This window comes from Semicossyphus pulcher, unplaced genomic scaffold, assembly GCF_022749685.1.
Source record: "Semicossyphus pulcher isolate SPU_LCO1_2020_fin unplaced genomic scaffold, fSemPul1.0.p SCAF_41, whole genome shotgun sequence".
Classification (NCBI taxonomy): Eukaryota; Metazoa; Chordata; class Actinopteri; order Labriformes; family Labridae; genus Semicossyphus; species Semicossyphus pulcher.
The window spans coordinates 131,638-157,500 of NW_027211717.1; the positions used below are offsets into that span (position 1 = coordinate 131,638).

A 25,863-nucleotide genomic window follows, 5' to 3' on the forward strand; every position below is an offset into this window, starting at 1 on the left:
TCTTCACGCTAAACTAAACTATACGACCGTATACAGTGGAGCATTTCTCAATCAATCAATCAGTTTATTTCAAAACACTCTTTATAGTATTGTTGACCTCGAAGACGCACACATGTAAGTTGAATAAAATTGGTCCAAGCACTGAACTCTGTGGAACTCCATGACTAAGTTCAGCCAGCAGAATCATGTTAATGTGTCCAAACTGAGATCGATGTGATCAACAGGCTTTAAACCAGAGTTATTAGTGTCTCATCGTTCAGAGTGTCAATGTCCAACTTAACAGCAGACTCCCGTGGGACTCATGCACGCCTACACTGTGACAGCATCAACAACTCTGTCTGACACCGAGTCCATGAGAAACACCTGCTGCCTGATGAGTCTGCCATAGCTCCAGTCCTGAGAGGAACCGTAACAACTGATGCTGCGTGTTAACAAAGAAACTGAGTAACAGAGACAGACTTACTAAGAGGCTAAGAGAGTTAACTATTATATCTTAATGGGCTCAATATCTCAGCATCCATGACTGTCGAACTTCATCAGTGAAAACTTTGACCTGCTTGTGGTGCTGGATGAAGAACATCGAGTGATCAGAGTCGTTGGGGATCATCCTCTGGAAACCTGAATGTCTTTCATCGATCCGTCCAAAGCTGGGCTTTAGTTTTTCACACCAGACCAGAGGACCAGAGGATGGTGTTAGATATATGAGGTAGACACTAAACTACAATGAATCCTCTGGGGAACATGAATGTTTGTAGCATATTTGATGACAATCCATCCATCAGATGTTAGTCCGGATGAATGTGGTGTAGTTACAGGAGGAAAGCAAAAGGAAAACGTGAGCTCTTTTAAATTTAATGTGTTTAAATATTTAGGAGTCACAACCTCAAAGCAAAAATCTCTTTTGGATTGAAGCTTTGAACGAGCCAACAGCCGCCTTCAGGAGCCTCAGAGGCCTGCTGCTGTGATGACATTCAGCTGAAGGAGCTCACACATGCAGTCGGGATCCGGACCATGCAGAGGTCTGAAAGCGATCAGCAGCAGGATCTTGGCCCGCTGTCTTAGTTTGAAAGAGAGCCAGAACAGACAAAGATCTAAGTCACATGAGAACTTTAGAGGATCTGATTAAAAGCTTTACAGCATTCAACCATTGAGAACCACTTGTAAGTGATCCAGGGAAGTTGAAAAGGGAGTCTATATTTAGCGTTGTTCAGTTCTTCAGAAGAGGAGCAAATCAAACAGTTCACATGCTGCTCGAAGGAAACACTTCTGGGGAATCATTAATCAATGAATCGAGGAAAAACAAGGACTTTCATCAGCTGAGGGACAAGTCTGACTGAGGCACAGAGGAAAACTCAATCCAATGAGAGGAAACAGGACATAAGAGAGCAATGTCAGCAATGTGTGGGTCTCCCTGTGCTGGGGGGGGGGACACCTGGAATACCTTGCTCAGTCTGCTCGTACTGCGACGTGACCTGGATAAGCAGCAGAGATTGGATGACCATTCACTTGTATTGACCTGATGATTTCTTGTCTTGCACCGTCATCAGGTCAAATTGTCCATTTTGCAAAAAGCGTCACAGAGCGGCCAGCGTTACTTTCAGTTCAGCTCATGTTTTGCTTCCTACACGCCTCCTCCAGCTTACACACATATCGAACATACAGTATATATCTAATATCATCTCACCTTTCCTCTGTCCTTTAGGGAGCACCCTGGTCCAGTTCAGTCCACTTCAGTGTAGTCTAGCTCACTCCAGTCATGCAGTCCCTGACCCAGGAGATCCAGAGTTTCTCTCGGACCCGGCTGAGGAAGCAGTGCACCCGTGTGACATCACTGAGCGGCCGCCGCATCATCGAGACCTGGAAGGGTTCTACGATCACTGTGGTTGAAGACCCCGTCCCCCCAGAGACGCTGCTGGGGTATGTCCCCGACACATCCTGGGACGTGCAGGTCGGCATCGTCAAGCCCTTCCTGCTGCTGGGTGAGAGAACGACACACATTGTGACTTCACAAAGTGAACGACTGGTAACTAATCATGCTAAGGTTTATTCATAAGGTCCTGTGATCCTGGGAGAGCCAACAGCACGCCAAACTTCAGTAATCTTTGATTCTATTCGTGTGTAAAAGGTGAAGAAACACATGAAGAGCAAACGATTGGATGAAAGGTGGATGTGTGTCGCGTACAGCACACTGAGCTCTGTTTCAGATGTTTCAGATGTTACACTGGAATAAAAACTGTTCTTTCTGATGGCAGAGTTATAGCATGGTTCACATGTGGATGTCGTTTCACTTGTGACATCTTCAGACGACAAAAATTATACATGACACACCCCCCCCCCAATACCTGCACCTGCTCCTGCCCTGGAAGTCACCTCCAGTCCACCGACACCTCCTGCTCTGCGTAACACGAGTCCAGACGTGGGGGAGCACAGGGGGAGAAGTGACCTATCAGGGCTCACCTGTTCACAGGTGGCACATAAATGACCCTGTGACCTGCAGCAGATGCTGTGCAGGGGGGCGCTGTACTCAGGTTAACTGTTTGATTCAGCACCCCGGACAGCGATGGGTTCCAAGACAAGACAAACCTTTACCTGCCGAACTAACTGACCTGTGTGTGTGTGTGTGTGTGTGTGTGTGTGTGTGTGCAGGATCTCAAGATGCTGCACATGACTTTGGCACTCTGAGAAAACACAAGGTGAGTCTTTTTAAACGCTGTCCCTGTGCTCCTCTCAGAGGACTCGGACTCGGGCTCGCACACTGAACTGACTCGTGTTCACTCAACGTGCCCGATTAGTCGTTTCATTTTAAGGGCCAACAAAACCTTATTAAAGATTCAAAAGCACATCAATGGTAAAGACAGCGTGAAGCTTACTCAGTCCTTTTTCAAAGTATTATTCGTCTTTGTTTGCATCACCCAAAGCATGCTGGGAATCCTGTTTTTTATAAACATATAAACAGTAAAGTTACGTCGTCCTGGTGTCTCAGTGTGTTCAGGACAGACTGAGCTCTTACGACACATCGGGGCCTGAGTGCCAGGAGAGGAACTTTCTGAACAACTTTCCATCGTCTCTAAATGTGTTAACTTTCTACATGAGCGTAGAACAGGATGTTTGGATGTTCCTGTCCCGTGATTCACGTTTGTTTTATGTCTGCATCACCTTCACTGTTGGATGATCACAACAAAGTGCTTCTTCCTCCTCAGGTGTCTCACATCCTGAACGTGGCCTTCGGGGTGGAGAACGTGTTTCCCGACCTGTTCATCTATAAAACCGTCAGCATCATGGATCATCCCGACGCCGACGTGCTGCTTCACATGAAGGACTGCTGTGACTTCATCCAGCAGGCACGCTCTGAGGTAACACACCAACAACATGACAGATCATATACGTTTTTAATTAATGCATCAGTGCAGCAGGTCAGTGAGTGGACTATGAAAGCTTTACAATCTTAAAATCTACGAGTGATACAAGAGAAGCTGCTGTTTTACAAAATGCTTTGCAAAGAGTCTCTCTGACACCTGTGGAGGGGAGGTCTCACTCTGCTCGTACAGGTCGTACAGGTCTCAGCTTCAGCATCATGATGAACACAAATTTAACCTGACCGCGTCCAACAATAACAAACAATCCCATTAAAGCAAGGGATTATGGGAAGAAGAACAGAGAAGTAAGGGTCTCAACATGAGGGAGACACATGCCCCCCCCACCCCTGTTTTAAATAATAGATGTTAAGTTTTGTTCATGTTTTATTAAACTGCACACAGATCAGATCTCAGTGTCATACAAGCTTTTAGCAGAGAAGCCTGCGGTTCACCTTAACATGACACCACACACACACACACACACACACACACACACACACACAGAGCCAGTCATTAGGCAGTCATTAGGGGTGTATGATTACAGGAAGTGTGTGTGTTCGTTATGATATGTTTCTGAGTGTGTGCTGTATGGCGTAATTCCAGACCTGATAATCAAACTGATGCTTTTACTTTGAAAAGCCGGGTCACATTACCCAGCAGGCCATCTGGCTGGAGATGGCCCTCAGTTATTGAACCCGTCATGACAACCAGAGCATCATGTGACTGAAGAACAGCCACTGACTGGTGGACATGCGCTGTGTGGTTTTATTGATCATTAATTTACAGACCAGGTTTGAAGTTTTGAGTCACGTCTTGCTCATATTTTTTTTTTATCCTTTAAAGATAAAAAGTTAATGAAAGGCACCAAAATATTTTCACCAGATTTCACAGGTGTGAAATTAACTTAAACATGTGCCTGTTGTAAACTGACGCTGTGCGCGCGCTCGGCGAACACAACATTAAACTCAAGCGGCAGTCCAAATCATAGCTTTGTTCCGTGTGCTGGAATGTGACAGCTGTTCATGTTTGACATCTTTGGAGAAGCTCGTCGTCCTCAGTCAGAAGAGAAGGTTGATACCACCGAGCTGTCGTTGCTGTGAAGCTCATTCTGTTAACTGGGACGCTGCTGTGATGTTAGCCGGACGTGTGAAGGAAAATAGGAGCTGTAATGGAGACGCTAATGAGCCTCTAAAGACACTAACAAACAAGACGTCTGTTAACTGAGCAGCATGTCAGTGGAGGAGCGCGTTGCTCAACTCATCAGGCTGTGGAAACTTTGCTCTGTTGGTGTGTGGAGCCCTCTGGTGTTCAGAGAGTGTTACTGCAGGTCATGTTTGAATCCCAACAGCTCCATCTTTCACCGGCCCGATTTCTGCGTTTTTATCTTTATTACAAGAAGTCAATTTCACTGTCGTCACACATTGCATTGTTCATTAATGTGCCAAACGCCCAGTGTGAAAAGGACTCAGGGTGTGATGGTTAGTTTAGTTTTTTCTCATAAATTTGTGCCTTAAATTTGTGTTTTTTCTTGCAAAGTAATGAGTCGATCATCTCAGAATATTTTCTTAATGGTTTAAATCATCAGCTGATATATAAAAATATTGAAACCATCTTTCCTTAAACAACATTAGAATACTTATTACCTGTTAAAATAACTATGAGAACCGTTACGTTAACTCTACTTATAATATCTGTAGCTTGAACACAATGTTGACACACTGAGCTCGAGCACTCTCTAACACTCAGCAGATACAGATCGTTCGCGTGGAGTCGTGTTTGTGTCCACCTTCTGCTGTCGGTCTCCACCACGTGCAATCACGTTCATTAGGGAAACTATAAGACCATTATTGGTTGTGATGTTGTGTACTTTACCTCCCTGTGCAGTCCGTCTGCCCCCTGCTGGCTGATCCAGTTACTGCAGCTCTAATAGGACACGTTTACCTGTGTTCTCCCTCAGAAAGGTGTGGTGTTGGTCCACTGCAACGCCGGAGTTTCACGAGCACCGGCTGTGGTCATTGGCTACCTGATGTCATGTGACGGACAGTCCTTTGACGCCGCTCTCTCATCGGTCAAATCAGCTCGGCCCGCCTCCTCGCCGAACCCCGGCTTCCTGGAACAACTGAGGAACTACAAAACGCAGACGATGAACGGATCCAAACACTGAAGGAGGCAGAGGAGAAGTTCAGGGAGGTTTAAGAAGAGTTTCAAGAGTGTTTTATTGTGTCTGATCTGAGCATGCGTGGTTCTCTTCTGGTTTTAAGACGCAGAACAATCAGAGCAGATGATGTGAGAATTTCACCTCTCTTTAAGTCTCGGACATGTCAGGACGAGTCTGTGAACATGTTTCATCCTCATTCAGAAACTTCTTTTAGGTTTTTATTTATTGACCTGTGTGTGTGTGTGTGTGTGTGTGTGTGTGTGTCCTTACTGATGTTTGCTTTGTGTTGCGCTGCTCTCGTTTTGTAGTCCCCTCTGTTTGTTAAAGTCGCCTCATCTCTGGGAGGATTCGTCCTCTGATTCAGACCCATCCTCGCTGTTTTGACACGATGATTATTTCTCGAAATAAAAATGAATAAAAACTGTTTGCTTTGATTATTACAAGGCAGGTAACAATGTATTTATTTATTAGCTTTACACTAAATCCATTAAAATACCAGAACGGTTTGTTGACCTAAAGCCTGACATATTATTTCCAGTTCGTCCGTCACCTTCTTGTGTTCCTGTAATGCAAAAAGGAAAAACATACCAATCAGAGCGAGTGTGAAAGTGATCACCTGACCGCCATCGTTTTATCAAACACGATAGAAGAACAAACTTTTACCGCCTGGGAGGACGACTTTACCCCGAGCCTGCTAGCATTAGCTTCAGTCTGTTAGCATGATAGCAGTGAGGTAGCCAGTCATTTAACTGTATAAATAAATCTGTTGTACAGTCGGGATGGGCATTTCAAGCTAAAGCACTGTTGGGTATTCACTGGGAACTATTCGACCTTTATTCGAATCTGCAGTTTTCATTGGTTCAGAATCTCACAGCGCCGCACCTGTTGTACCGGCACCCACTGCTTAGATGATCTTAACAATACCTAATAAGTATGTTAGACTATTGTTTGCATCAGAGCTCATTTCTGCAAAAACCTGTTGGCTTTGTGTCAGGCGAACCAAGCCGCCCAGCGCTGTGTTCCCTGCAGCAGATTATCATCACCTTCAGTAGTGAACAGTTCGTCAGGGAGGCAGAGACAAACACACACCGACCCTCCTTTCCTGAATGAATCTTCCTCATTAGAAGGGCGAGAGACTCGAAACACTCCAGAGTCTGAAGGAGAGAGAGAGGGAGGGAGTCGCTCAGAGACAGGGAGCTGTGCAGAGCAGCATGTGGACGACAGCAGGAGGAAGATGTCGCACCAATATGTAAAGAAACACAAAGATACAGAGCTGCATGTCTGTTCGGAGCCTCCCTCCTCCTCCTCCTCCTCCTCCTGCTGACGATGGGCTCCTTCTGCTCAGTTCTGGACAAGAAGAAGGCGGTGGTGACCATCACACCATGCGTGGAGTCTCCTGTAAAGACAGTCACAGGTCAGAGTTATTTACATGTCTTCACTCTCTCATGAAAAGTTTAAAATGATGAAATCTTACTGTTTAAAGTCTTCTGTCTTTAAGATCTTCTCTATGCTCATCAGTCGCATGTTTGTTCTTGTAGTATTTGGTCATAAGATGTCGATAGGACATTTGGACACAACAATTTAACTCAAGAAGACGGTTAATAAATAAAATTGTCTCTAAATGCTCAACGAAACAAAAGCACAACTGCAAAACCCTGCAGTTCCTCCGGTGTCCACTTGAGGCTGCCTCCAGCAGTGAGTCAGTCCCCATAGAGCCCCATGTTAAACTTTACAGCAGAAATAAACATGTTTACAGCCTGGTACAAAAAACAGTTTGGGTCTCTATAGCTCATTTCTCTCTTCATGACAACTGTACGGGGAGAATCTTTATACAGCTCACCTGTTTACATTATATTAAGGCTTACAGTGATGCAGCATTAGGGGCGTGGCCTCTTTGAGTGCTAGCTGTCTGCTAGGTGTCCCCTCAGCTAACTCAGTCACTGAACGTAACCTCTGGGCCGTGTTTGTGCTGTTGGAGCCTTTTGGAGATTTGTTCATGTAAAAATGTTTTGCTGAGTGAAACTTTCAGAATATTCTACATACATGTTAACACCAACAGGTATCCGTGTTTATCATACCTGGCTCTTTAGCCTGTTAACTAGCCAGCTAATGAATTAGCCTTGGGCATAGTTTGTATAAGTTTGATATCTTTTACTTCTTGTTCCGCTGGTTGAGCTTCAAGGAAGGTTAAAAAGTGAGATGAGAAAATGTTATGGACTTTTCCATGAAGAAAAAAACATCCATATATTAATTTGTGGGTTTTTCAGTGGAGAGAGAAGTAATGATGACGTGTGAGTAGCTTAAATGTCCATAAACATGTAAGATGATGGTTAATAGTCTGTTTTTGTAGCGCCAGACGGATGACAGTCTAATAATAGCCGACGGCTCTCTCAGCTCTGCTCATGTTGTTCTACTTGTTGCCTCAAAAGCCTTTTGACAAACAAAGACCTGAATACATTAATGAAACACACACTCACACACACTCGTCCAGCTGCCCACACGTCATCTTTAATTGTCTCTTCACTGTTGGTGCTGATTGTGAAGAACCAATTAACAGTCAATTAGCCAGCTGACCAATCAGATGCTCCACTGTTGCCATGAGGGCTTATTTACAACCACGAGAGCGGCTCTGTTGGACAATATGGACACACACACCGACTGTTACACTAACACTGTAACACACTCGGCCAATCAGCTGTTCACCTCATTAAACGATTTACACTTGGAGCCCGGCGGACACAAAGTTAATGTTTGTTCATCCCTCCTCACTCGGGCCAGGATCGGTGTTACATCCTGTTCTTAGTGTTGTGTTCTTTATACACACCTGCAGGACGCTGTCCTCACGGTGTCTTAAAATACCTGTTACTGTTTGGGAGCCCTGGCCTTTCTGACAGACACACAGGTGTGGAGGATGCACGTGGTTGTTTCCCAGCATGCACTGGGGCAAGAAAATGTTAATTGCTTCCATGATTGAATTTTCGCTGCTGCACTTTTTGTGGTGTTTTGTGTTCTGCAATGTTTCATCCATCGGTGTGCAGCTTGTAAGTACGACTGAATGCACTCGCAGCACCATCGATGCTGGTGGTGCCAAACCGCAGTCCTGGTTAAAACCTTTATTGTGGATTCTAATAAAACATTTGCACATAACTCATTGATTCAGCATAGATTACAAAAAAACCCTGATAGGTAAATTATCTGATGGACTGATGGATGACGCTGCTGGTGGGTTTGATCATCCTCTCTTTGGCCTTCTTCTTCACTGGATCCACCTCGAAGCTCTTCCACAGACGTATCGTCTCGTCTCCTGCGACCGTCGCAATCGTAGAGCAGTCGGGGCTCATGGTCAGACTCAGAACTCGGTCCTCGTGGCCTGAAAGAGAAGAAATTCATACGTTTGGAACCGTACTGATTCAGTTCACGCCATGTTTCCTGGAAAATAAGTTATAGGTAAAAAAGCAGACCCAAGCCAGTCGAACAAAAGCTGCTTACCGTTGAGCTCTGCGACCTTGGTGAGCGAGGGATATTTCCAGATAACGACGTTGTTGTGAGCGTAGCCATGAGCAGAAACCAGCTCCTTGTAGTTTGGTGCAAACACCAGCGACGAGATCTGAAGACAAGACATCGTGTTTGAGACGAAAGGAAAAGATCTCTGGTGTTTTATTTAAGGACGTTTTCACATCTGTCAGGTATCTGTGCTTGTATAAGGATTATTGGCCAGTTTAGCCTCATCTCTATCTGTTATCAGGTATATAGCAACAACAGCAGCTTCATAATCAAACTAAACTACAGCAGCTTTATGATTAAACTAAACTACAGCAGCTTTATGATAAAACTAAACTACAGCAGCTTTATGATTAAACTAAACTACAGCAGCTTTATGATTAAACTAAACGACAGCAGCTTTATGATAAAACTAAACGACAGCAGCTTTATGATTAAACTAAACTACAGCAGCTTTATGATAAAACTAAACTACAGCAGCTTCATGATAAAACTAAACTACAGCAGCTTTATGATAAAACTAAACTACAGCAGCGTTATGATTAAACTAAACTACAGCAGCTTTATGATAAAACTAAACTACAGCAGCTTTATGATTAAACTAAACGACAGCAGCTTTATGATAAAACTAAACTACAGCAGCTTTATGATTAAACTAAACTACAGCAGCTTCATGATTAAACTAAACTACAGCAGCTTCATGATAAAACTAAACTACAGCAGCTTTATGATTAAACTAAACGACAGCAGCTTCATGATAAAACTAAACGACAGCAGCTTTATGATTAAACTAAACTACAGCAGCGTTATGATTAAACTAAACGACAGCAGCTTTATGATAAAACTAAACGACAGCAGCTTTATGATTAAACTAAACTACAGCAGCTTTATGATAAAACTAAACTACAGCAGCTTTATGATTAAACTAAACTACAGCAGCTTTATGATAAAACTAAACTACAGCAGCGTTATGATTAAACTAAACTACAGCAGCTTCATGATTAAACTAAACTACAGCAGCTTTATGATTAAACTAAACTACAGCAGCTTCATGATTAAACTAAACTACAGCAGCTTTATGATAAAACTAAACTACAGCAGCTTTATGATTAAACTAAACTACAGCAGCTTTATGATTAAACTAAACTACAGCAGCTTTATGATTAAACTAAACTACAGCAGCTTTATGATTAAACTAAACTACAGCAGCTTTATGATTAAACTAAACTACAGCAGCTTTATGATTAAACTAAACTACAGCAGCTTCATGATTAAACTAAACTACAGCAGCTTTATGATTAAACTAAACTACAGCAGCTTCATGATTAAACTAAACTACAGCAGCTTTATGATTAAACTAAACTACAGCAGCTTCATGATTAAACTAAACTACAGCAGCTTTATGATTAAACTAAACTACAGCAGCTTTATGATAAAACTAAACTACAGCAGCTTTATGATTAAACTAAACTACAGCAGCTTTATGATAAAACTAAACTACAGCAGCGTTATGATTAAACTAAACTACAGCAGCTTTATGATTAAACTAAACTACAGCAGCTTTATGATTAAACTAAACTACAGCAGCTTTATGATTAAACTAAACTACAGCAGCTTCATGATTAAACTAAACTACAGCAGCTTTATGATTAAACTAAACTACAGCAGCTTCATGATTAAACTAAACTACAGCAGCTTTATGATTAAACTAAACTACAGCAGCTTTATGATTAAACTAAACTACAGCAGCTTCATGATTAAACTAAACGACAGCAGCTTTATGATTAAACTAAACTACAGCAGCTTCATGATTAAACTAAACTACAGCAGCTTTATGATAAAACTAAACTACAGCAGCTTTATGATTAAACTAAACTACAGCAGCTTTATGATAAAACTAAACTACAGCAGTGTTATGATTAAACTAAACTACAGCAGCTTTATGATAAAACTAAACTACAGCAGCTTTATGATAAAACTAAACGACAGCAGCTTTATGATAAAACTAAACGACAGCAGCTTTATGATAAAACTAAACTACAGCAGCTTCATGATAAAACTAAACTACAGCAGCTTTATGATTAAACTAAACTACAGCAGCTTCATGATTAAACTAAACTACAGCAGCTTCATGATAAAACTAAACGACAGCAGCGTTATGATTAAACTAAACTACAGCAGCGTTATGATTAAACTAAACTACAGCAGCGTTATGATTAAACTAAACTACAGCAGCTTTATGATTAAACTAAACTACAGCAGCGTTATGATTAAACTAAACTACAGCAGCGTTATGATTAAACTAAACTACAGCAGCTTTATGATTAAACTAAACTACAGCAGCTTTATGATAAAACTAAACGACAGCAGCTTTATGATTAAACTAAACTACAGCAGCTTTATGATTAAACTAAACGACAGCAGCTTTATGATTAAACTAAACGACAGCAGCGTTATGATTAAACTAAACGACAGCAGCTTTATGATTAAACTAAACTACAGCAGCTTTATGATTAAACTAAACTACAGCAGCATTATGATTAAACTAAACGACAGCAGCTTTATGATTAAACTAAACGACAGCAGCGTTATGATTAAACTAAACTACAGCAGCTTTATGATTAAACTAAACTACAGCAGCATTATGATTAAACTAAACTACAGCAGCTTTATGATTAAACTAAACGACAGCAGCGTTATGATTAAACTAAACTACAGCAGCTTTATGATTAAACTAAACGACAGCAGCATTATGATTAAACTAAACGACAGCAGCTTTATGATTAAACTAAACTACAGCAGCGTTATGATTAAACTAAACTACAGCAGCTTTATGATTAAACTAAACTACAGCAGCGTTATGATTAAACTAAACTACAGCAGCTTTATGATTAAACTAAACTACAGCAGCTTTATGATTAAACTAAACTACAGCAGCTTTATGATTAAACTAAACTACAGCAGCTTTATGATAAAACTAAACTACAGCAGCTTTATGATTAAACTAAACTACAGCAGCGTTATGATTAAACTAAACTACAGCAGCTTTATGATTAAACTAAACTACAGCAGCTTTATGATTAAACTAAACTACAGCAGCTTCATGATTAAACTAAACTACAGCAGCTTTATGATTAAACTAAACTACAGCAGCATTATGATAAAACTAAACTACAGCAGCGTTATGATTAAACTAAACGACAGCAGCTTCATGATTAAACTAAACGACAGCAGCTTTATGATTAAACTAAACTACAGCAGCGTTATGATTAAACTAAACTACAGCAGCTTTATGATTAAACTAAACTACAGCAGCATTATGATTAAACTAAACTACAGCAGCTTCATGATAAAACTAAACTACAGCAGCGTTATGATTAAACTAAACTACAGCAGCTTTATGATTAAACTAAACTACAGCAGCTTCATGATTAAACTAAACGACAGCAGCTTTATGATTAAACTAAACGACAGCAGCATTGTGATAAAACTAAACTACAGCAGCGTTATGATTAAACTAAACGACAGCAGCTTTATGATAAAACTAAACTACAGCAGCTTCATGATTAAACTAAACTACAGCAGCTTTATGATAGAAGTCATGAAGTTGTCACATTGGTCCTTTACAATGGAGAACATTTAGGATGGTAACGTGTGTAGTCACCTGGGACTGAGTGTCCAGTGAACTGATGCAGGAGCCGCTGTTTACGTTCCAGATGCGGATGTGACGGTCGCTGGTACCGCCTCCGGAGGCCAGGATATTCGGCTGCCACGGACACCAGGCCAAGGCCTAGAACACAGAGAAGTGACTTTCAAACAGCCGGCAGAGAAATCAATGTCCCATAAAAAGTTTGCGTCCAGGCACTTAGAAAATAAATGTAATAAACAGAATGATCAGAATAAACTTCTTCAGTAGCAAAGCTGCTCACCTTGACAGCTCCTTGATGTTCGCTCCAGCAGCGCACCGATTGGCTAATGTTCCCGCCCTCCTGCACACGCGGCCACACACACACCAGGTTGTCATTTCCTCCGCTGGCCAGATATCGGCCGTCAGGTGACCACGTCAGCCCGCACACCTCCTGAGAGTGAGCGGTGAGCGTGCCGATGTGATGCTCTGCCACCCTCACGTCATGATGGTGGATGTGTCCGGACCTCGAGCCACTACGGGGGAGAGAGACTTTGATTCAAACGGGCACAAACCAGAGGGATCAAAAGTTTCTGTGTCAGAAGAGAGCAAACGTCTGTACCTGGAGAGAACGTGCTCGTTCCAGCTCAGGGTTCCAACTCGAGCGGTGTGGCTGGACATGCTGCGCAAACGCTTCTGATTGTCGACGTCCCACAACTAAGAAACAACGTGAACCATTAAGAACAAAAAAGCAGGTCTTTGTCATGTTATGACTTCAGGTGGTTTATGAGCTCACAGGACATAGACTAAACATGGAAGCATTCTTTTGCCTATCTAAGGATTATCGCCCCCTTCTGCTATCAGCATGTTAACAGCAGTGCTGTTGAAGGTTTTCAATGGAGTGAGTCCCTGGAACCCTCAGGAGGTGATTTAAATTGGTCCCTGTTAAAACGAACGGGTTCCCAATAAAAGTTTTGGTTCTTGAGAAATTGCAGTGTCAGGGCCCGACCAGACAGAACACGTTTTAGCAGCTGAGGGCGCCTTTTTTTCTACTGTTGTTAAGGCAACCACCGAATCATTAGCTGTCATTAACCTAACCGTTATATTGTAACCTGACAGAAGGCCCGCCTCTCCTTTCATCCGATTGGACAATGAGAAAAAACGTCCATGACATCAGGCGCTTTTCTGCTTTGAGTTAAAGTTTTTTCAACTCGAGGCGCTCGGAGCGTTTCCTCAAAAACACGAGGCGCACAGAGCGGAAAAACACGAGGCGCACAGAGCGGAAAAACACGAGGCGCTCTGCAATGCAAAAGCAGCGTGCAAAAAGCCTCTCATTGAAAACAAGTACAGAAGAGCCGCCCTAGCTGCTCAACGCGTTCTGTCTGATCGGGCCCTGAAACTCATGTTTGATGTTGGTATGATATGGTGATGATTCACAGATATATTCACGTACGTTCAAAATGTATTTAAAATTAGAAGAATAAAATTGCAAATCTGAAAAGTTAACTTTATGTGTGGATGTGCGAGACCATCGCACACTGACCTGAACTTTGCAGTCGCTGGTTCCGATGGCGAGGTAGCTCCCCTCTTTGGTCCAGGACAGCGAGCAGACGTAGTCCTCCTCGCCCTCCAGCTTCATGAGCAGAGTGATTTCCCCCTGCGAGGCATCCCACAGGTACACACTGTTATGAAGCGCCACAGCCAGAACGTTTCGACTGCTCCAGTCAAAGAGATTCAAATCTGGAAAAAAATGGCACAAAATAAATGCTGGGTAGGTGTGTAGGTATATGCTTTTGCAAAAATATCCGATATGCATGTATGAAATCATTGTTTTGTGTGTGATACATAATTCATACATTGCATTCAAACAGTGATACTAACATGCGTTAATGCTTTTTAGAAAAAAAACTGTGAGGCGGCAAACTCACAGAAATCATTTCGAAGCTCCGGAGCGTCTAAGATTCTGTCTGGAGTGGAAGAAATGTATCTGGTCTTCTTGACAGAGGCAGGTGTTGTACCCTGACTGTAGAGGACTTTCAAGTTGTTCTGATATCCTGTAAAAATAATAATTAAAAAATATATAGAATTAATAAAAAAACATCACTTTCGATACTCGTGCAACATTCTTGCTTAGCACAAAAATGTCTTCACCTTCTGGAGCATTCAGTGGCTTCCCTCCGAGGTGCAGGATCTTTGCATCTTCCATGTTGAATCCATTCAGTGACATAGACCAGGCTTTCTGGCTTTCCTTAAAATACAAACAGTCTTAATAAATACACGTTTTTATTTACCCGATGAACATGAGGGAGGTTTATCAGAATAACTTACTGCTGTTCCTGATGCGTTGTTTGTGTCCACAGGCTCATTCTCCTTGGTTAGCAGGAAACTTGCCACATCCATCTGTTTGCTGTTTCTGGTGGGGATGAAGCGGTCGCCCCCCATCTTATTGGGGGTTTGTTTCTTATTTTTGCCTGTGAAAAATATAAAAATTGCCCCAATCCAGTGGTTAAAATTTGCCAAGAAAAACTACAAAGCTTTGATGGGTTTAAAACCACACACACACACACACACACACACACACACACACACACACACACACACACACACACACACACACACACACACACACACACACACACACACACACACACACACACACACACACACACACACACACACACACACACACACACACACTACCTGGCGTTTTGCTGGGTGTTTTTGATGAGCTCATGGACGCGTTAGCAGATTTTCCAGGCGACAAGCCGCTCAGGCCGGAAGTGTTGGAGGAGCTGGCCTTCCTCTGCCACCTCGCCATGGGAGCGTTTGTGATGGGCATGTCCAGCTTTAAAATGCTGTGGATGTCGTTCTCAAACCCAAACTGCGCCATTTCATTTAGGTTTGTACACCACCTTTACACCAGGTACAACAACAAACAAGCGTTAATTTGATGTGTTACAGTAAGTTAAAGGGCTAACAATACCGTCTGAGTTACAGGTGTGTCAGCGTTAGCTCGGCGACACATGCTAACCTTAACGTTTCAGATTGAACGCCAGCATCACTTTAGCAGCTCATGTGAGCCAAAAACTGAATTATGTCGAAAGAATTGTGTCACGTGCGCTTAAAAGGTTTAGCATTAACGTTTTCACAGCTATGCTAGTACCGTAGTCTCAGCTAACGAACGAAGCTGACCTTACTTATTGCAAACCAACAAAAGTTAGCATGACTGTTCACCTAAATGTAATTGGCAAACGTTAGCACGACCTTTCGGTAGCACCAACCACTTAGCTTGATTACAGTTCTGTTGAAACTAAAACAAAATGATATTTTAACGATTCTAAAACAAACAGAACGATCTTACCTCTTCAGGAAAACAGCAGCACTCTACACTGACCCCTCTCTCTCTCGTCTCTTTACAAAATTTGAATTTCGCTATTATGATGACGTCACATTAGAAACGGTTCTGCGATTGGTTCGTTTGGGGAGCTGCCGTTAACACCACGGCATTGCTATGGTACCCTTTACGAATGCGCGTATGTGATTGGTGGAGCAGTTCTTCTTCTTCTTCTTCGTGCAACTTGCGTTTAAAGTGCTTTACCGCCACCCGTAAAGTTAGCTATTTCTAAAAGATCGTTAAGCAAACAATAAACAGACAAAATAAAAGAAAATGTATTTTATTTAAATTCTCTTTAAACAGAGTCTTTTATGTTTTCTTTATTAATGCAAAATACCTTTTTTTTTTTTAAAGATTCCAACCTTCCCTAACATTTCTTTAGTTCCTTGTTTTCCCTTCTTTTAGTTTTATGATTACAGTCACCTTGATTTAATATTAACGCACTGCAACTTCTACATTTATCGATTACTAAACTTTTGTTTTTGTCTTTTTGTTTTTTGAGGAGACTCCTCAACGATCAAGGCCTGAAACGATCCTCCTCCCTAAAATTATGCTCTGGTCTCTTTTAAACTCTGATCTGGGCCTATTTGTTCAAAAGCAGTCTGATCGATTGGATCTCAGATGTTTGATTGGATTAAATCTCAAATATGGGCTTAAAGCAAATAAAAGGGCAATCATCGACATGTTTACAGAGCTGACTGACCAGCAGAGGGAGACACATTCACAATTATTCTTTCTGTCTTCATTTATCTGATTCTTTCTTCTTTGACTATTCCTGGATGTTTTGTGTCTTTTTTCATGTCTTTGTTTTCTGCAGACATTTTGAAACAAACTCTTCTCTAACCCATGCTTTTAATTATACTAACAGGAAGTCATGATCTGTTCTATAACAGAGATGGTGAATTATTCATTTTATAGGCACATCACTGAATTTGTCTTCCACGTAAAGTAAAAACAAAAAGTAAAGTAATTCATGTCTCACCAAAGTTTCCCGTGTGCTGCTCTGTTGCTGCTGTGGATCCTTTTAATTTTAGCTTCAGTCTTTTTTAGCTTTGTCTATTTTTAGGTCTGACGTCCCTCTCAAATTACGAGGGTCAGTTTTGCGTGGAAAATTACTCTGAGGAGCGAGGAGGGGAACAAAGAGCAGAGAAAAGACAGACTCAGCCCCACCATCATCTGGTGACAGAACAGTGACCTTTAATTTACACAATCACCTCACCTTTCAGAGGATCACCTTTGTTGGTATTCTCCTCCGTTCTCTCCGAGCAGTGATGTCAAAGAGGAAAACACTTTCACCCTTCTGTAGCTAAAATATTTTCCGACTTAAAAACTATTTTTTCCTTCCTCTTCCTCCATCAGGGGACACTCTGCAGCCAATCAAAGCAGTGAGCCGACTGCAGCATCCAATCAGGAACAGGTGCAGCATCAGGAGGCGTGTCCTCGGACCCACCAATCACTGTGCGGCGAAAAACCCCAAAACCTGGTAAAAACTGTAAGATGTTAACATGCTGCCGTACATACTAAGGTTGGAGCGTGGATGCAAAGAACTCATCCACCCTCAGATTTCAGTGTACACCACCAGCAACACGCTCAAACACGAACATGCACTTAATGCAAAGAGTCAAGTGAGTGAAACAAACAGTCTGCATGACCAGTATGTGGGCAGTTTGCCGATCTGTATACAAATAAGACACACAATAGATTCTGTACACTCGTGTCATTACAGACACATGATCATCAGCAACATAAAGAACGACCAGAGAGAAAATAAAGCTCGCACTGACAGGTGTGCTCGACCTGTTTAAGATTAAATGTGTGCCAGAAGCTCGGCTGCTATTGGCTCCTGATGGGGGGCAGTACTGACATATTCCTCAGCCGTTCATTGAGCTTGTTGAACGTGTAGTGTTTTGGTTACGCTGGTGATTTGGGCATGAATAACTGTCCCACATTAAGCTGCACGGGAGAGCTGCCTAGTTTTCCTTCATAGACTCAGAATGTCAGAATAATATCAGCCTTTCCATCATGTCTTCATCAGAAGATATTGTGTTTGAAATCCAGCCTAACTAGAATATCCAGCATCACAGCACAAACTCAGCGTGCATGTTTATTTATTGTCTGGTGTGTGCACATTAAAAAAGTCATGTGACATCTTGGATCTATCTGCTGACCGCCATCTACAGATGTTACACTGAATAAAGTCAAACAGTTCAACAGGAGAGAAATGAGTCTGTCTGCAGAATCCAGCAGGTGATTGACAGCTCTGAAGGACTCCAACATGTGAATGACAATCATTTATGACACTGCCACCTCCTATGACTATTGTACTATCATTTGGAAGTTCAGCAGCATTAGCTGGTAGTTAGCAGCAGATTAAAACCACGTTTATTGTGTGTCTGTAGATGATGGATGTGAGCTCAGCTCACTCTCTGAAGGACAGACGGGGTCGATCTTGGGGAGGTGTTGTGAGGGGAGAACTCGTGGGAGGGGAGTGACTGAAGCGTTCAGCAGCTTTCCAGGTGCTCCCACACTTCCCCCTGCAGCTCCTCCTGCAGACAGCCCGGCTGTGAAACGTCGTGTTGTGGATGTGTCAGGTCTTTGGGAGGTGATGTCCACAGCTTCTCTGCTTTCTGTTGTATTAAATGGACTGTACTTATATAGCGCTTTTCTAGTCTTTGCGACCACTCAAAGCTGCTTTTACACTACATGTCACATTCACCCATTTATGCACTGATGGCAGAGGCTGCTACGTAAAGTGCCCAACTGTCAATCAGATAACACATTCATACCCGTTGGCTATGCCACCGAGAGCAACTTGGGGTTCAGTGTGTTGCCCAAGGACACTTCGACATGTAGCCTGAGGGAGCTGGGGATTTAACCTCCGACCTTCCAATTGAAACGACGATCGACTCTACCACTGAGCCACAGCCGCCCCCCGTATTACCTGCTGACTGTGTTCAGGGCCGTGTTACAGAAACTTGCTACCTTGCAGTTCATTGGTAATAAAGGCAGCAGATGTTCCTGTCCTACTTTAAAATAAAAACTTTATCACACAAGTTTTGTAACTTCCCAAAATCATAAGTTAACTCTGCTATCAGTTAGCTGCTAAGCTGTCCTAACTTTCACTTCTCCATCAGGAGGTGTCAGCTGACTCGTTCTGTTGGATGCTGAAAGAGACTTTCTTTTATCTCCTGAGGTAGCGTGGCTGTTTACCTCTCCACCCCTTAGGTCAAGGGCCAGTCAAAGCTTTGCTCCATTACTTATACGATCTTATTTATGTTTCAGTGTGAAAAAACTCCAGTTTTTCACACAGTTACAACAGTTACAAAGTTGTTAAGTTAGTGAGATGATGAGAGCATGGCTGGGTCTCAGGACTAGCTGAGAAAGTATAAAGGAAGATAAGACAGATTCGACTTTTTCTGTCTGATGACCTCAGACAGGAAGTTTGTGTTTCACGCAGTGATTCGGCTGCTGAGCAGAACAGAAATAGAAAGTCTTCATGAGATGAATGCTTCCCCTGACACATTCAGGCGTCCACACAAACACAGTTAACATGCACTCAGGTGAGGAGCGTGTATTTCATGGTAGGAAATATCTATTGCAATAATAAACAATGTAAATGACACAGGTTAAAGCTGCTGTGAGAAACATTTGGTGTGTGTCGATTTTGGCGCCCCCTGTGGACAAAGACACACCTCCCATCTCACATGTGTGGGTGTGTAGTGGGTGTGTAGTGGGTGTGTAGTGGGTGTGTAGTGGGTGAGTGTCTTCCTGCACATGTCGAGGCTACTGAAGATGTTTGCTTCTGCTCGCCGGAAACAAATACATCTAAGAAATAACCCGTAAGATGAGATAGAACGTGTTCACCTCGGAGAGATTATTGTGCAAATATTAAACATCAGTAAAACAACATTCAGTCAGAGAAATCCAAACACTGCAGCACATCATAATGTCCCAGCTTCTGTTGTGTGAAGCCTGAAGATGGAGGAGCAGCCAGCAGAACAAAGCTCCTACAGATGCAGGTAACGATGGCAACAACACCCTGCGTGATGTGCTGTGACCCTCTGTAACCGCCAGTGAAAATGAATACAAAGAAAAACGGTTTAAAGAAAAGTCATAAATGGCTTTTAGTTCAAAGGAAACGCGGCTCCTGTTCGCTGGATCGCTGGAGTGTTTTTAGTTTCAGCAGGTCAGGGAGGTGAACAAACAAACTGCTGAAGAGCTTCACGGACAGACAGACTGAGAGTCTGGGTTTAATGTTTAACTCACCTTTCCTCCGTGATGCAGCGGACTATTAACCACCTGAGGATGAAGCAGGGAACGTCTGCGAACTGTTTGTTTATCTCTCTTCTCCAACCAGGAGACCCAGAGTCACAGCAGGAGGTACACAGTCCTAATCAGGCCTCCAAAGCAGTCGTGTGTGTGTTTCTGTATAATATGAGAGAATAGCATCAGAAAATAACGTGATGAGGTCACAGTGATGTCCTCATCACGTTTATTTCAGGCTCAGAAACGACAGATTTCTAGCAGAAAGTCTGCGTTACAAACCCGATGGATCGAAGACAAGACTGTGCTGAGTTGCATTATGGGAAATGTAGGTGGATGTGTTTGTAGAGCCTGACTGTATTAAGGAGAGTCAGGAGGTTTCTGCTGCTGAGGTTTTCAACGTCTCCTTTTTTGTGTGTCCTCCAACTTATGTTACAACATGAAGTCAAAAAATAACTTGATTTGATTTGATGAAAAACTCATCAGATGACATGAGACAAGAAGCAGCTCGCGTGATCTTTGCTCGCCGTGTGGGAAATGTTAAATCTGATGGGCTGATACAGCGGACTGAGAGCCCTGTGCGGCTGCACACATCTTTGTTTCCAGTGAGACTGTAAGAGGCTGTCATACTTACATGCAGACATGATCTCTCCTCAGAGGATGAACCCTTTAGATTTGGATGACAGCACGGTTCCCAGGATTCAGGCTCACACACAGTGCTGTCCCACACGTCACTCTGAGTGTAATGACCTCGGCAGCCTGTAGGGGGCAGCAGCAGGACTGAGGTCTGACTGCCTGGTTTTGCCACTTGACTGGAGAGGTTGTGTGACTCTCGTTTTCAGGACCATTACATCATCATCGTCAACACGCACACACACACACACACACACACACACACACACACACACACACACACACACACTCTTAGATGCAGTAGCAGATTGAGATGCCTGCTGCTGTTTGCACGTGAACGTAGCGTAAAGTTATGTGTGTTTGAATTTGGGAGGAGGGGGGGCGTCTGTCGGATGCAGGATTCCATCACTCTTAGCAACCGTTATTGAGTTACCACGGAAACGCTCTGCGATGTACTCTGCTTCTCCTTTGTCGTCCTCTCTCTCTCTCTCTCTCTCTCTCTCTCTCTCTCACTCTCCCCCTCTCTCTCTCTGTCTATCCCTCTATCTGTCTCTCCCCCATCTCTCTCTCTCTCCCTCTCTCTCTCTCAGTCAGCTGGATCACTCTGCAGCCGCAGTGTCGGAGCGCAGAGCTCAACTGTTCACTGCTGCAGGAAGTCGTCAGCTGATCGCCTCCAGTACTTGTTGGTGCTGAAACACGGAGTCCGTCTCTTCTCAATTTTTAACTTTGTAAACAGAAACTACACTCTGTCCTGTGACCTTTAACCCCTCGGATTCTCATCTTCTGATTGGCCAGGCTGTCGGGTGACCTCACAGGAAGTTGGATGAAGTTCCATCGAACCCGAAAGCTCCCGCCTGAGATCGGCGTTGATGTTTTCACGACTCGGTCAGTCTGAGAGAAGAGCAAACTCTCGTCTTTGAACACTTCTTCAAAAACCCCACCTCCTTCTTCTCCTCCTCCACCACACTGACATAAACGAGGAGGTGGAGGAGTCACAGCTGTCCGAGGAGGTGCTGGACACTGAGGAACAGGAGGAAGAGTTGGTGCAGCAACAGGAGGAAGAGCAGCAGGGGGAGGTGCAGCAACAGGAGGACGAGCTGGAGGAGGAGTCAGTGGGAGTGCAGGAGGAGGACGAGTTGCCACAAAAAGAAGAAGAGGAGCAGGAGAAGGAAATGCAACAGGAAGAGGAGGTGCAACTTGTGGAAGAGGTGCAGGATGGGGTGGATGACGAGCAGCAGGAGGAGGTGCAGCAACAGGAAGTAGAACAAGAGGAGGAGGAGACAGAGGGGTTGCAACAAGAGGAGGAGATAAGACAAAAAGAAGAGGAGCAGGAGGAGGAAATGCAAAAGGAAGAGGAGGTGGAACTTGTGGAAGATGTGCAACAGGAGCAGGAGGAGGAGGTGCAACAGACTGATCAGGAGCAGGGGCAGGAGAAAGAGCAGCAGGAGGACGTAGAACAGGAGGAGGTGGAGTCAGAGGGCGTGCAACAAGAGGAGATCCTACAGAAAGAAGAGGAGCAGCTGGAGGAAATGCAACAGGAGGAGGGGGTGCAGCATACTGAGGAGGTGAAGAAGGGGGAGGAGGAAGAGCAGACCGAACAAGAGCAGGTGTCGGCGGAGCTCCTGCGGACCGAGGAGGAGGAGCTGCAGCAGGAGGAGGTGCAGAGTGTGGAGATGTCACAGACTGAAGTGCAGCAGAGTGAAGAGGAGCAGCAGCAACAGAGTGAAGAGGAGGTGCAGACTGAGGAGGTGCAGTACTTTGAAGACGCTCTGGAGCAGAACCACAACCAGCAGGTCCTGATCCGCCTGAGAGGAATGTGAGTAAACACAATCAGCTGGCGGTGATGATGTAATGATGATGGCGATGATGTCATGTTGATAAAGGGGCATCATGTTGTGAGAATCGGAGGGAAGAAGAGGGAAACTGTGGGCGTGCGACATCACTGAACAATAGAGAGACAAAGAGAGAGAGAGAGAGAGAGCGAGAGAGAGAGAGAGAGACAGAGAGAGAGAGAGAGAGAGAGAGAGAGAGAGAAAGAGAGAGAGAGATGAAGTCTGTCTGTCTGTCAGATATTTCTGGCCGCTAACGAGCTAACGTCGCAGCAGGAACATCAGCGTCTCATCTGTCTGTGTTTTCAGGCCGCAGATGTAGAACAGCCTCGTCTCTCTTTTTTGTTCTCCATAGTTGCCATGGTAACGGCAAGAGCGTTGCGATGCAGCAAACTCTCTGCAAAGATGTAGACAGAGAGAGAGAGAGACAGAGAGAGAGAGAAATAGAGACAAGGCATTAAAACTGTGCACTGATGTTTACACACGCTGAGAACGTGCACGACTGTAACAGAGTCTAATGACATTAAAGGAACAGTTCCACACTTTGGGATCACTCACTATCCTGCTGAGAGTTAGACGAGGCGCTTGATACCAGTTCAATATGGAAACTACCAGCACAGCTGGTTAGCATAGCTTAGCATAAAGTAGCTACCAACACCTCTAAAGCTCAGTGTGTAATTCTGGAGCTTTAGAAGCGTTACCGTGTTACCCTCACAAATCCAGGGCTCTGATACGTGCAGCCTGGGAGAGGGAGGAGTCTGTGAGCTCACGTTTATCTGCTTTGGCAGATGTTACACCTGTTCGATCCAGCCAAAGTGAAGTCTGACAATTGTTTGTTTAAGATGGGGCATGGTTAAGTACCTAACAACCAAGATGGCTGCCACAGATGTGGAGCATTTTGAATCCACTGTGTGTCAGTATGAATAACTGTTCACCAGTTTACTGACTAGCCTCTTCAAGCCTTTAGTTTTGTTCTCTGTCACCATCTTGTGACCATATTTGGACGAGAGGGCGGAGCTGGAGAGTTAACAGCTAGAGCTTGCAGTGGCTCGGATAGCAAGCTGCGTCCTCATTCACTGTCACTATGGTGTTAACTGGGCGCTGATCTTCGCTTGTGAAAGACGGTTTTAAAGAAAAAAAACGTATTAGATATGTAGCGACTTGTCACTCACAGGTAGCCCCGCCCCCAGACGATGTTGAACTAGAAGCCATCAGATTTGAAAGTTTGAACTTGCTACGTAGCCTAGCAGCCTATCGCTGTGTCACATGATTAGGTGCTCTGGCTGCAGCTTCCTTCCTTTGGTCTGTGCCAGTTGGAAATAAAAAAGTAGCTGAGAGGTTCCAGACTCTGTGAATGTGCCAACACAACAGTGAGTAAATATCTGTCCTCCGCCAGCAGCACAAACCTGTCTGTTTAGCCGCCAGCTGAGTAGTATTGATCGTTTGGTTGGCAGGCTCAGAGTCCTGTGAGACGGCGCTGAGGGCAGAGAGATCCACAGTCCTTTCAGGCAGACACCTGGGTTGGGAACCACTGAGGATACACATCCTGACTTTTTTCAGGATCATTTCTGCAGAATTCATTTGAATTCAAAATGTTTGAGCTTTTACCTGCAGGTAAAGTGCAGGTGTTTCCTAAAATATGCAAAAACAGCATTCATGTAAATGATGCTAAAAGCAAACATGCAAACAGAACCGATTCCCCAAGAAGAAGAAGAAGCAGCGAGCTTCACTGTTTGTTCTCAGCGTCTCTTTAAATGGAACAATTCACACGTTCAGCCTCCACAAACACCTCGACGAAGAGAGCGCTTACACGTTTCATCGTCTGAGAGAGTCCTGCACAAACCTGCACAAACCGGCCTGAAGAACAAGTCAGAGTATAAATCCTTTATTCAGTTTGGTCAGAGATCAGCTTACTGAGTGTTTGAACAGCTAATTGATAACTATCACAATTCATTTTTAAAGTAATCCTCGCACCCTTGGGTGTGATACCATTCAATGTGCTGCACCGCGCTGTGCCGCGCTGCGCCGCGCTGCGCCGCGCTGCGCCGCGCTGCGCCGCGCTGCGCCGCGCTGCGCCGCGCTGCGATGTGATACACTTTATTATCGGGACATTTGTCTTGGACTCAGACGCTGCACACATGAATTGTCTTTCATCCTACTAATGAAAAAAGAATAAAAACAAGTGTTTTTGTCTTTTGTTCAATGAGCAGCTCTTTGAACACCTCGCGGACTCGTTTCACCAGAACCGTTTCACCGACGCACTCAAACACAACAGGTGTCAGTAAGGAAGAACATGATCTAACACACGGTACCTGACTGGTCTGCAAAGAGATGTGACCCGTCCAGCACCTCTGTGATGACCTGACACAGTGTGAGTCAGTTTAACATCAGTGTCTCACATGTGCTGCAGAGGCTGACACCAGGGAAGCCTTTGTGCTGGATCAGGTTGTGTTTGTCTAAATAATATTACAAAGAGCACAGTCTACACCCTCTCTACATGTCACGGCTTTAGTTGTAATTGAGGCTAAATAAAGAAACTGATGTGAAATGATTGGATCGTTTCGTAAGGCTGAAGCTTGATTTACCCTCAGAGTCACAAAATTGTTCTGTCCAGCAGCCAAACTCCAGCGGAGACGAGAGGAGTTGATTAGACGTCGATATGTTGTTCGAGGTTGCTTTCGAGAGCTGTGTGAGCAGTGATTATGCCTAACAAGGAACAGCCAGTGATTTTCTGTCCTTTTTGATTCTCTCAGGCGGCACAAAGGAAAGCGCTGTACCCCCTGAGAAAGAACACCTGCAGACAGAACTCAGGTGTTTCACAGAAGCTCCTCGTGCCCCTGCAGCTTCTTCTCAATATGTAAAAGAGAACTGTTTATGTAGATGTCAGTTTGAATACTTGATGTATCCTTCATGTAAATACAACACAGTGCTGCATGCTGAAAGTTAACTTCTCCTGCCGGCAATGTCGACATGTCCCAGGATGCATTGTGTGCGAGCACTTTTGGCCTGAATGTAATCAGCCACATAATGTGAAAAGATGTTTGTAACATGCTCTGCACTGCGATGTGCTGACAACACTGATCACTCAGCGTATTCATGTCTCT

General features: G+C 43.8%; 3 protein-coding genes across 4 annotated transcripts in view; 2 read left to right on the plus strand and 1 right to left on the minus strand.

Moving 5' to 3' along the window:
* The first annotated feature begins 1,756 nt into the window (after positions 1–1,756).
* dusp19a (dual specificity phosphatase 19a) lies at positions 1,757–5,520 on the plus strand. The gene is made up of 4 exons (XM_069680798.1): positions 1,757–1,979; positions 2,647–2,693; positions 3,201–3,353; positions 5,314–5,520. Exons 1-4 carry the CDS (start codon positions 1,757–1,759, stop codon positions 5,518–5,520), a joined length of 630 nt encoding a protein of 209 aa, XP_069536899.1.
* Positions 5,521–8,612: 3,092 nt separating this feature from the next.
* On the minus strand, positions 8,613–17,282 carry LOC138608252 (cell division cycle protein 20 homolog). Its single transcript, XM_069680791.1, has 11 exons — positions 17,254–17,282; positions 15,341–15,552; positions 14,969–15,111; positions 14,792–14,888; positions 14,569–14,694; positions 14,184–14,380; positions 13,263–13,357; positions 12,945–13,176; positions 12,680–12,805; positions 9,004–9,121; positions 8,613–8,884 (listed from the first exon to the last, which is right to left on the minus strand). The coding sequence occupies exons 2-11, from the start codon at positions 15,528–15,530 to the stop codon at positions 8,706–8,708; spliced, it is 1,503 nt and encodes a 500-aa protein (XP_069536892.1). The 5' UTR covers positions 15,531–15,552; positions 17,254–17,282; the 3' UTR covers positions 8,613–8,705.
* A 4,733-nt stretch (positions 17,283–22,015) lies between these two features.
* The window catches only part of pde1a (phosphodiesterase 1A, calmodulin-dependent), a 43,731-nt gene continuing 39,883 nt past the window's right edge, over positions 22,016–25,863 (plus strand). For both annotated transcript variants that reach the window (XM_069680746.1, XM_069680747.1), the window contains exon 1: positions 22,016–22,746. In XM_069680746.1, the coding sequence (XP_069536847.1) occupies positions 22,103–22,746 (644 nt within the window). In that variant the 5' untranslated portion in view covers positions 22,016–22,102. The remainder of the gene's footprint in view (positions 22,747–25,863) is intronic.